Source organism: Pteropus alecto, unplaced genomic scaffold, assembly GCF_000325575.1.
Source record: "Pteropus alecto unplaced genomic scaffold, ASM32557v1 scaffold185, whole genome shotgun sequence".
Lineage (NCBI taxonomy): Eukaryota > Metazoa > Chordata > Mammalia > Chiroptera > Pteropodidae > Pteropus > Pteropus alecto.
The window spans coordinates 1972818-1985640 of record NW_006438088.1 but is presented as its reverse complement, the minus strand read 5'-3'; the positions used below and the strand labels follow the sequence as shown (position 1 = coordinate 1985640).

Below are 12823 nucleotides of genomic sequence, written 5' to 3'. Positions count from 1 at the left end.
TAGTTGAGGTTTTCTTACCCTGGCCCTGATTCCTGTGGAGGTGTCTGCTGGTTAATTTATTTTAGAAAGTTGTGATGCTCTGTATTGGCCTGTCTCTGCAGTTTTGCAGGCAACGACTTGCCATGTGACCTCACTTGTCTTAAGGATATAAGATGAATTATTGGTTTTTAGTTTGCTCAGTCTTTCATTTGTTAGAACGAAATGGCAACTTCCAAATTTTTTATGTGCTAGACCAGAAACTGGAAGACTATATTAATTTTTGTAGGTTAAAAAAAATATTTAAAAATATTTTAAAATTGATGATTTTCAAGTATAGAATAGGACTACTCTACTATAAAAGTGTAAGTAAAAACTTTGTATTGCAAATACATTCATAGGTCATAACATAAAAAATGAAATGTTCTTCACTGTATTAAACTTTGGTGAAGACTTAAGTTTTTATTTTGAGCATATTTCAAGTTGAGTAGAAGCTAGTTCAGATATAAATAGCAAATTATTACAAGTTTGGAAAATAAGACCTATGATAATTATTTCATTTGAAGAAAGGAAGTCTGAGAAATTATTTAATGAATCATTTATGTATATAGAAATGATGTGGAAGGCAATGCTTAATCTTATGCCACAAGATTTTCCAGTTTTTCTCAACTGTGGCTGTACATTAGAATAATTCATGGAGCTGAAAAAAAATGCCCAAGCATATGCTTGGATTTTTTTCTCTAGATGTTCTGATTCGGTGAGTCCGATATGGGGCTTGACGTGTAATTTTTTTAATCTTAAATCTCCATGGATTCTCATAGAACTAGAACTGAGAAATACTGGTTAAATGTTCAACAGTGTTGAACAGTAGCAGTGTTCTTAGTTGGCAGATGGTAAATAATAAGCATGTTCAATACAGTGTGTATAGAGAGGATACTATTTTATAGTAATCATAACATCTTGAGATGTGTAGTATAAGCATGAGGGAATAAGTCGACACTTTGCTTTACCATTACCTGAGGAGACAGGACTGTGAAACTGGTGTACAAAAGGTATATGAAGATGGAAAGGACCTGGAGTTTGGGTTTGATTTATGGTGTCCCCTTTCTAGCAGTATATCTACTTCTGGACGTGAGAACCAGCAATAAAAAATGACCATGTTGCAGTCTAATTATGAAGTCGAAAAGTTTAGTCTTAAACTTGCAAGTGACCATAACACTGATCAGGTGAAGGAGGCAGGCGAAATATTTCACAGATGAGAAAACTGTAGCCCCACATCGATGTCTTACAGTTATCACAAATCATTTTACTGATCTCTGTTTTTTCCCGTTAATCTCCTGCTTTACAAATTTTATTTGTTTTTAACAGGTTATATTATCTTGAGTAGGATAAATGAGTTGGTCTGATGCTAAATCCCATCCTCTTTTCAATTTTAAGAATGTTTTCATCAGTATTCTTTTTTTTTCATTGCCTTTTATTTTTTAAGTATAGTTGGTATACAGTGTTTGTTCTATTAGTTTCAGGTGAACAATGTAGTGATTGGACATTTTTAGATCTTACGATGCCATCACCCCACTAATTTGAAAAGATATATGCACCCCTATGTTCATTGGAACATTATTTACAATAGCCAAGGTGTAGAAGCAACGTAGGTGTCCATCGATAGATGAATGGATAATTTTTCACAGTGATAGATCAGTATTCTTTGACCACATTATTTAGTAGTATTTAGATTTTAACTTTGTAATTGAAAAATAATCACATTATGGCTGAATCTCTTTAAGACTCATACTATTAAAAATAAAAATCACCCATCAACTGTAAACCAATTCAGAGTAGCAACACCTTGAAGGCTTACTAGAATACTGGAGGGGGTGTGAAGTACCCTGAAAATATAAGAATGTACTATTGCTGAAAATAAAAGAATGTACTAAAAGAAATGATAACAAGTCTTTGGGGTTTCTGATGGGTTAAAATCATGCTCTTGGGTTTACTTTTTTTTTTTTTTTACTGCAGCAGGAAAGAAGAGTTTAAAAGTCTTGGTTTGTTATCAGAGTATCTGCTCAAAGAAAGTAACTTTCACAGACTATTATATGATTAAATGTATAATTTATAAATGTATAATAGGATAACTTATTAATCACTTATTCACATTCTCATCTTTAAACTTTGCAAGATATAAATGTATTTTCAGAAACGGCACAGGATATCAAAGTTCTCCAGCTCTTTTCCATTTTATACGTACTCCAGTCTTCCATTTCTGGGTTGGAAAATTGATTGTCACTTCTACAGAGATTGGAATAATGTCAGTACTTTGCCTTTTCCTTGTTGACAGGAACTGATGAACAGATTCTCTGAGAAGATATATAATCTTTTAAAATCTTAATTACTAAGTATCTACCAGTTTTGATATTATTACATTCTTTATAAAAATAGAGGTTGTCAAAATATGTGTATAATAAGTGGTGGTAGTGACAGCAGTGAAAACTTGCCTAGGAGCTATATTTTTCAGAACTTAATAACTGGCTGGTGTCTCATTGCCTGCTTCTTTTTATTTTTATTTTTAATGGTATAAGTCTTAAAGAGATTCAGCTCTAATGTGATTATTTTTCAATTACAAAGTTAAAATCTAAATACTACTAAATAATGTCAAAGAATACTGATGTGTCACTGTGAAAAATTATCCATTATTTACAGTAGCCAAGGTGTAGAAGCAACCTAGGTGTCCATCGATAGCTGAATGGATAATGCAGTAGAAATCCCAGATACAATGGCTGCTTTCATCCTCTGCTTAAATTCCTTGGGCTTCTCAAGGACAGAGTCACATCTCTGGAACCCTGTCCCTCTTTAATCTGGACCAGTGCTGTTTAGCTGTTGATGTCAGCCACAATGCTGTTCTGGACTTTTCCTTCATCTTTTTCTGGATTGAATTCATTGTTTCCTAGATCTCATGTCATTGCTTTGTTTGTTTGTTTCCTCCTTTGATTAACTGGAGTAGAGTCTTCAATGGCATCCTAAGAAAGTGATAAGGTATCTGAGGCCTTGCATATTTAAGTCTTCTATTAAACAGTTCTGGTGGTTTGATTGAATGTAGAGTTCTAAATGGAAAACTACTGCACCTCAGCTCTGAGAGTGTTGCTTTATTGCTCTCTGGCAACTGGTGTTAGAAGTTTGCTGGTTTGATTGTCTGTCCTTTGCAGGTGACCTCTTTTTTTTTTTTTTTTTTTCCCTAGTAGCCTATGGGATCTTCTTTTTAAGTGTTCAAGTATTAAGATTTTAGAGTGGTGTGTTTGGGTGTGAGTTTCATTTCATTTATCTTCCATCCGAAGTCTCATATTCTTCAGAAACTAAATAAAATACATTTTCTTTCATTATTTCTTTGATAAACCATATTTTTTCTCTTGTTAAATGTTAAAGTCTTCTAAAATAATTCTCTTATGTATTTTTTTCCAAGTTCTTTATCTTTTGACTGTACTTTTTTAATAGGTTTTTGGGACAGAGTGACAGCAAACATATTTATTTGTTCAGCTTACTATCTTGAACCAAATTGTTATAATTTAAAATTGGAATTTAAAATTGGAATTTCCAGTATATTTTAAGGATTAATGTATATTTAAATTTTTAGATGAAAATATAAATGATAATCTATAAAAAGAAAGCTATTTTCTTAGGATTTTTATTTATATGTATTTCTAAAATCATACTTTTTTATATGACCGAAGTTCTTATTTGTTTAAGAGAGTGCATTTTTCTTTGTTGTTTCTCATCTTAAATACTTCATGTGTTTAAATCTTGAATGAACTAAAAATCTTTAAAAGTTGAATGTAGGGCAGAAAGAAATAGGAGCTTAATTGCAAAAATGCTCTACTGTAGTCTTATTTTGTCCTCCTTACTATGCTGCATTTCATTTAGGTCGCTAATTAAATTCATTCATTGCTTATGAAAGATATTTTAAAATCCCATAGAAAAAGGGGTGTACTTAAGAATATAATGTTTTAACTTGTTTCATTAATAATTGCAATCATTTTTTTTGCGTTAAATTCAGTCTTTTATTTTTACCTATTTATATGTATTATTTATCATTCATACAAGCTGATTTTTTGGTTTTTAAATAACAGCCTTATTGAGATTTTTACATACCATTAAATTCACTGTTTCAAAGTGTACAAGCCAGTGCTTTTCATTATATGCTGTTATGCAAACAACACTTTTTAATTTCAGAACATTTTCATTATCTCCCAGTAAGAAACCCCATTCCTGTTAGTAGTCACTCCCCCTTACCCCCTCTACCCAGTCCTTCACAACTATTTATCTGCTTTCTAGTCCAATGGGTTTGTCTATTCTGGACATTTCATATATATATGCAATCATGTAATATATAATCTTTAATGACTAGGTTTTACTTAGCATAATGTTTTTGAGGTTCATCCATATTTTAGCGTGTATTTGTGTTTATTTTTATGGCTGAATGTTCCATTATATAAATATATTGCATATTATTTATTCAGTCATCACTGATGGACATTTAGATTTTCTTCTTTTTTGGTTATTATGAATATTGCTGCTGTGAACATTTGTGTAGAAGTTTTGTGTGTGTATGTTATCATTCCCCTCTTATATTTCTAGGAGTGGAATTGCTGGGCCATATGATAACTCTGTTTAATGTAGAGAAATTACCAATCTATTTTCCAGAGCGACTGCACCATTTTACAGTCCCACCAACAATAATCAGGGGTCTAATTTCTCTACATCATCACCAACCATTATTATTGTCTGTCTGTTTTGTTATAGTCATACTAGAGGGTCTGAAGTGATATTTCACTGTGGTTTTGATTTGTATTCCCCTAGTGACTGATGACGTTGAACATCTTTTCATGTAATTTTTTTGCTGTTTGCATCTCTCCTTTTGAGAAATGTATATTAATATCCTTTCCCCATTTTTGGATTGGATTTTCTTTTTGTTGTTTAGTTTTAAAAGACCTTTATTTATACTGGATATTAAGTCTTTATCAAATATATGGTTCACAAGTTTTTCTCCCTTTCCATAGATTATCTTTTCACTTTCTTGATGATGGTTTCTTTTGAAGCATGAATGTTTTTAATTTTGATGAAGTCTAATTTATATGTTTTTTCTTTTGTTTCTTGTGTTTTTGGTGTTTTATCTAAGAAACCTTGGCCTTATCTGAGGTCACAAAGATTTCCTCTTATGTTTACGTCTAAGAGTTTTGTAGTTTTAGCTCTTAGGTCTTTGTTCCCTTTTGAGCTAATAGTTGTATAGAATGTGAAATAATGGTCCAAATTTATTATTTTTCATGTGGCTATCCAGTCGTTCCAGCACCATTTGGTGAAAAGACTCTTCTTTCTCCATTAAATGGTCTTGATATCATTGTAAAAGTCAAGTGATCTTAAATGTTTATTTCTGGACTCTCAGTTCATTCCATTGATCTATATATATCTAGCTGTGTGCTAATATCATACTGTCTTGATTACTGTAAAATTTCATAACATTTGTTTTGTCATTTAATTGTAGTAAGTTTTGAAATTGAGGAAGTGTGAGTTCCAACTTAGTTCTTTTTTATCAAGATTATTTTGGCTATTCTGGTTCTCTTGCATTTCTATATGAATTTCAGGATCAGCTTGTCAATTTCTGCAAACAACTGGGATTCTGATGGAGTGCATTAATTTTGTAGATCAGTTTGGTAAATATTGTCATCTTCACAATATTAAGTCTTTTGTTTCATGAATATGGGATGTCTTTCTATTTACTTAGATCTTTCAGATTTTTAGTTTTCAGTGTACATGTCCTCCATTTCTTTGGATAAATTTATGCCTAAGTATTTTATTTTGTGATATTATAAGTTCAGTTGTTTTCTTAATTGCACTTTTCAGATTGTTTATTGCCTGTGATAGAAGTACAATTGATTTTTGTATATTCATCTTGTGTTGTACAAACCTTACTGAACTCATTTTTTTGTTCTAATAGTTTATTTTAAGTGGATCCCTTTGAATTTTCCGTATAAAAGAGCCTGTCATCTATGCATAGAAGTAGTTTAACTTCTTCCTTTCCAATCTGAACACTTTGTACTTTTCTTGTGTGTTTTCTCTGGCTAGAACATTCTGTATAATGTTGAATAGTAGTGGAGAGCATTGACATCCTATCTTTTTCCTGAGCTTAGCAGGGAAGTGTTCAGTCTTTGAGCATTACACATGATGTTCGCTATGGGTTTTTCATAGATGTCCTTTTATCAGGTTAAAGAAGTTCCCTTCTCATTGAGTATTTTATCATGAAAGGATGTTGGATTTTGTCAAAGACTTTTTTTAGTCCACTGAGCATGTGGTTTTTGTCCTTTAATATAATATAGTATCTGATTCTGTGAGCTTTTTGAGTATAGTGTTGTTTACTTATTTTAATATCTTACCTACCTTTGCTAAGAACTGTTCCTCTCACATAGCTGTAGTCTCCGAAATGTTTATTTGGTGATCATTTTACACATTAAGATATTTTTAAAGAAGCCATCTCAAAATTTCAATTAGAATTAGAATACAGAACTCTAGCAGAAGAACCCAGGACCTTCTGCTGGGCCATAGAGCTTCATTATTAAAATTAATAGGTATATATAACATCAAAAATAGGTCTAGAAGAAAATTTTTGATTGACATATTGTTTATACTTAATTGGTTTTATGATGTTTGCTTGCTACTTAAGGTTATATTTGGTCTAGTTGTATATTATTAGACTAGTCTGATATGTATTCAGGTGCAAAATATTGATTATAAATATTTCCTCTGTGTTTATTCTCCAGTTTTAAATGACTTAAAATATGTTAGGAAATGACATTTACATGTGAAAATTGGCTCTTTTTTGTATGCAGTAAGGCTTGGTGAGATATGTTTTGGAGTTAGACTGCCTGGGTTCAAACCTCATTTTTTTTTTATTATTATTATTATTTACGCCTATAGCACCTGGTCTTCCTAGGTGGTCTCCCATCCAAGTACTAACCAGGACCGACCCTGCTTAGCTTCCGAGATCAGACATCGGTCTTGTTCAGGGTGGCATTACTGTAGACTATGGACTGTGGCTCCACAGGGGCGCGAACCCAGGACCTTCTGTGTGTAAAGTGAATGTGCTAACCGCTACACTATGGAACCACGTCTTCAAACCTCATTTTCATACTAACTAGCTATATGGCTCTTGGGCACGTTATTTAACCTTGTATCTGAGTTTTCTTATTTGTAAAAACAGGGCTTATAATAGAGATACTCTTGTGAAGTAATACATATATAGTGTTTGATACATGTTACATGTTTAATAAATCTTAACTGCTATGATATGCCTCTTAATTCCTCCTTTCTCCATCCCTTTCCAGCCAAAATAATTAAAAAATAGAAATAAAAGAACTATTTAGGCATTTGGATGAATGCTTATTTTGAACTTGGAGTTGATGATATATTGTTTTATTGGCTCTGGTCTTTCTTTCTGCTTATCTGTCCTGCATACCTCCTACTGATTATTCTTACTTGATAGTTTCATTGTTATTTTTTCTCTTATATATTTATTTTCTCCCTATTGTTTATTTAGAGGATTATGTCTAAATTCAGAGGCTTGCATTCAAAGACTCTGCTCTCAGCCTGTTTTAACCTGGCCTTCTGCAGCTCCATTTCAGGAGCCATAATGATACTTGTCTGGATAAAACCATAAGTGTAGTTGTGCAGGAGATAGCTGGCATGTGTCATGGGTCAGATAAATTAATTAGTTTAATCCAGAAAAATAACTTGTAGGATTAGGTAGGTATCGTAGCTCTCGGTAGGGTAAGCAGTAGAAATAATTAGAATAAAGGTATTTAAGATAGGAAGATTGCATCATTTTTAAAAGAATGCATTGGACTTCAGAATTAGAAGGTAAGATATATTGACACCAAGAAATACTCAGTGTACCCTTATTATTTTGGTTTTGCCTTATAATTGATTCATGCATACATAAAAGAGAAAAATCAGAATAATAAGTATTTCTCTCCATTTAACAAACAGCTGAATTATTCAATATGTAATCTTTCCTTTGGGTTTTCTTCATTTCAGGTGTTTTGTTTTCTCATTTAATTGTGAACATAGCCATAATAAACGGGAATAACTTAGCAAGCAGATCTTTATTTTAGTGTTTGGTCATTTTCTAATGAAACTATTAACTAACTCAGAAATGACCATATTAGGAAGAACTGTATATGCAAGAAGCAATAATCACTATAGGTATGAAAGATATGAATATTTGCATCTATGACATTGTTTTGTGATTTAGTATATTTGGAGTTGATATTTTTTTCTTTCTTATACCATGATATATCCATTATAAGGTAATTTTAGTTTTTGTTAAAGCAATAAATGCATTGTGCTAAATAAGGATAATGGCCACTGCCACCATTTGGTGAATATACTCTATATAGTTTTAATTCTCACCACAGTTCTGCAAGCTAAACTAGATAGGTATCTGCATTTTATAAAGAAGAAAGTTGAGAGGTCCCAGCAAGGACTAGCAGAGCTGGTACATGAACTGATGTGGAAGTAGAGGTCTTATTTCTCACTGCGCCTCAGATGTTTCTATAGCACAAAACAAAAAAATACCTACCCAGACTTCTCAGGCAATTTGGGTTTAGTAGAACTGGCATTCCGATATACTCCCAGGATTGAGAACTGCCTGCTCTGAAATTTGTGTTCTTTCTACACTAATATCTCTTGATTATATATAAGCAATGCTCATTCTTTAAAATTTAATTTTAAACTTTTTGTTATTATGAAGTAATGATTTATTATGAATATTTTTCCCAATTCATAGGGATTTTTTAGTTTTAGAACCTTTCAGGGCTAGCTACAGCACAGTACTACCCTATCCAAAGGAAAAGGGAAACAAATCAGTAGTAACCTTGAGAAAAATCACTTCTTTGAGCATCAGAGTTATTATGTGTAAAATATGGATAACTACCACCTTGGTCTCTGTTTCTATAAGTCTGGTTTGGTTTTGTTTTTAGATTCCACATGTAAGTGAAATGATAAGGTATTTGTCTTTCTCTGCCTGACTTATTCACTTAGCATAATATTCTCTAGATCTATCCATGTTGTCGCAAATGGCAAGATTTTATTCTTTTTTACTGCTGCATAATATTCCGTTATATAGGTATATACCACATCTTTTTTTTATCTGTTTATTGATTGACACCACATCTTTTTTTATCTGTTTATTGATTGACACCTAGGCTTCTTTGATATCTTGGCTATCGTAAATAATTCTGCAATGAATGTAGGGGTGCATTTATCTCTGAATTAGTGTTTTCATTTTCTTAAGATAAATAAACTGGAGTAACAAGTCTCTTCTGCAAGTGGTATTGGGAGAACTGAACCACTCTCTTATACCATATACAGAAAAAACTCGATGCATTAAAGACTTAACCATAAAACTCTTAGAAGATAACATAGGAAATATAGTATCTGATATCAGTCTAAGTAATATCTTTTTGGACATGCCCCTCTAGCAAGGGAAACAAAAGAAAAAATGAACTCATGCTACTACATCAAACTAAAAAGCTTCTAGCCAGTGAAGGAAACCTTCAACAAAACAAAAAGGCAACCCACTGGTTGGGAGTATATATTTGCAAATGATATATCCTATAAGGGGTTGAGATCTAAAATATATAAGAAACTCATTCAACTCAATAACAACAAAAAAAAACCTGATCAAAAAATGGGCAGAAGACACGAAAAGACATTTCTCCAAGGAAGACGTGGCCAACAGACATGTGAAAAGGTGCTCAACATCATTAATCTTCAGGGAAATGCATATCAGAATCACAGTGAGATACTACCTCACACCAATCAGAATGGCTGTTATCCAAAAGTCAACAAGCATGTTGTCGCAAATGAGCATGTGGAGAAAAGGGAACCCCTGTGCACTGTTGGTGGGACTGCAAACTGGTGCAGTCCCTATGGAAACCAGTATGATGATTCCTCAAAAAAACTAAAAATGGATAGATTATGTGACTCAGCAATTCCTTTTCATTATATTTTTAGCCTAAACTATTTAAAAATGACATAAAAGAATGAAAAATGCCAGTAAAAGATTATTGTCTCTAAGAGCAATATTCCAAAATGGCATTTGTCTACTTTTCAGATTTGTTTGCTGACTTGGGCAAAATTGGATGCTTTTCTCTTCTTTTTAAGTGAAATAAAAAAACTTGGCCAGAGTAAATTGTATTAAATATATATTATTTTGGTTCTGTATATTGCTGTTTTTAATACTTTATTTTTTTCTAAAAGGAACAGTTTTCTTATTTCTTTTGGACCTTTGAGCATTCTGATTTCCAAAAGAAACTAGCTGATTAGTGTATAATATACCTCATTAAGTCTCGATTCCCAGTAAGTAGTGTGTATTGAATATCAGGTCATTGGAATATTTGTTAGTCTATTATATAATTTCTATAAAAAGCCCACACACACCACAAACTCCTTAATGAAATTGATGACAGCTTTGGTCGTCCAGGAGTGGAATGTTATTGCCAACATGACAGTGGAGCTGCAGTAATCCAGCTCCAGTTCCTGATTAATGAGGTTAGTGACTTGCTTTAATCTCTCATAGTTATGTATGAAATAAGGCCATATCTCATCTTTCAGATTTCTTGAATGCATTCTTATTTAAATATTTTAACAGAAACATTTCTTTTAGGTCAGAGATAATAGTAATTCATTTTCAGGCATCATCATGGACAGTTACATAAATAATGTAAGCTGTTTCTCAAAACAGTATTACAAATAGAATAAGATAAGGTAAATCTTTTCGGTACAGTGTGTATCATTTAAGTTTTATTTTAGGGATAATGAAAATTACATAACATAAAAATCTATATTAAAATATTGTTTAAAGATGATGTGTGTTATCAATTACAAAATGTACTTCTCTGATGAGTTGTTTTGAAATACAACCAGGAAAACAAAATCCGTTAGAAACTGGTTATCGTCCAAAGTTCTTGTTGTGTCATTTATTTGTTGAGGTAATTGATGATGCCTTTCTTTTTGGTAGAATATAAAATTTGGAAGAAGCTCGAGAAACATCATTTTATCAGCAAAGTAAACAATGTGTTTGTAGGTTTTGAAAAAGTATGAGCAGCTCTGAGAATAGATGTTCACCACAAGTAGCGACAGGCAGGAAAAGCTGGTCATTGAAGGAAGAAAGAGAAATTACTCTAGAAAAGGCTTGGCTGTCCTTAGATGTAAGGAGAGTTTGCGGATGTTCTTTTTCTCCTAAGTCCTTGGGTTCGATGGAGTAAGTTCTTCAATGTGTGTGAGAGAAAAAAAATTACTCAGTACCTCTGGCTTTTGATGAATATTTTATTCATATCAGATTTAAGAGAGGCATTGTGGGTGTAAAGAACAAAGGATGATAATAGAAAAATTCAGCAAAACTGTGATCCAAATAATATGCAGTTGTATAAGTTTTTCAGGTTTAGAGGAAGCATTTTTCAAAAACCAGTGTTCTGTGTAGGACTGTATAATAGCCTAAAATTGTAAAATGCTAAAAAAAAAAAAAAATTGAATTATAGAAAGTTGTCAAACACATATAGAGGACTCAAGATTATTTTTACTGTTTAAATTTTTTTTTATTATGAAATAGACTAGCAGTGAGTTTCAAAATAAAGAGGTCCTGTGTACCCTTCTCCCAGTTTCCCCCATAGTAACATTTTATATAACAATAGTACAGTATCAAATCAGGAGATTGACACCAATCCAGTACTGTTAACAAAGACCTTATTTAGATTTCACCAGCCATTTCTACATGCACTCGATTGTGTGTGTGTGTGTGTGTGTGTGTGTGGTTTCGTGCAGTTTTACCATATACATAGATTCATGTAATGACCACCACTGTAAAGATACAGATCAGTTCCACCACTGTAAAGGAATGTCCTCAGGCTGCCTCTTTATAATTACATTTCCTTCCCTCCTCTCAGTCTCTAATCTGAGGCAACCACTAACCTATTCTCCATCTTTATACCTGCATCAAGGTTATTTTTTAAAACAGTACGTGAGCCAATGTAAATAACATATTGCAAATTGATTACTTATACACTTAAGTTTTAGAAATGTTAAGTAGTTTATGCTGTCGTTACTCATATTACAGGATTTTTTTTCTTGTCAGTAGGATTCATCACAAAGTTCTTTAAAATTTTGTTTTATTTTACATGCTTGAGTGTTACATTTAAGTACTTAAAAATGACATTGCTGTTTTAAAAAATGCTTATGGGGACAGCTATGGAAATCTGACACTTGGGAGTAACTATTTGCTTTCAGTTTGGGAAAACTATATATAGGTAAAGGCTCCCCCATCAGGGATCAGCTGTTACTACCATTTTGGCTCTATATCTTCTCTTCCCTGAGATTTTAAGATGGGGCAAATGTCTTGAGAAAGCTGACATGGTCTGAAACTACAGTGGAAATAAGAATGAAGAGTACAAATCTTTGATAACCTGAATCCTTTGAATTTCTCAGCTTCAAAGTGATATCGATAAGAATATACTTTCTAGTGAAAGGGAGAGTATTTCTGCTTTCCAGTAGCCATGTCGTAGCAGTAGTAGTTACACAGAATAGCCCTCATAGAATTTCGAAGGTGGAAAGGACTTGGAGAGATCATTTAATGTAAATTTTGTCTTCAGAGCTATTTTAATTTTCTTGGATGAATGAGAAGCTCTCTTAATTTAAGAGGGCTATTTTAAGATTTTTCATAATATTAACGATTAGAATTGCGAATCTTTTTTGAAATTAATATAAATTCTTCATGTAGCATCTTTTGTCTTATTCTCTGTGTAGAAAA

General features: G+C 32.4%; 1 protein-coding gene and 1 pseudogene across 1 annotated transcript in view; one reads left to right on the top strand and one right to left on the bottom strand.

Annotated features, from left to right (window-relative positions):
• STXBP5 (syntaxin binding protein 5) overlaps positions 1-12823 on the top strand; it is a 152462-nt gene that overhangs the window by 17391 nt on the left and 122248 nt on the right. The window contains 1 exon segment of the mRNA XM_006915338.3: positions 10488-10569. Within this exon segment, the coding sequence (XP_006915400.1) occupies positions 10488-10569 (82 nt within the window).
• LOC112482598 lies at positions 6928-7043 on the bottom strand (annotated as a pseudogene).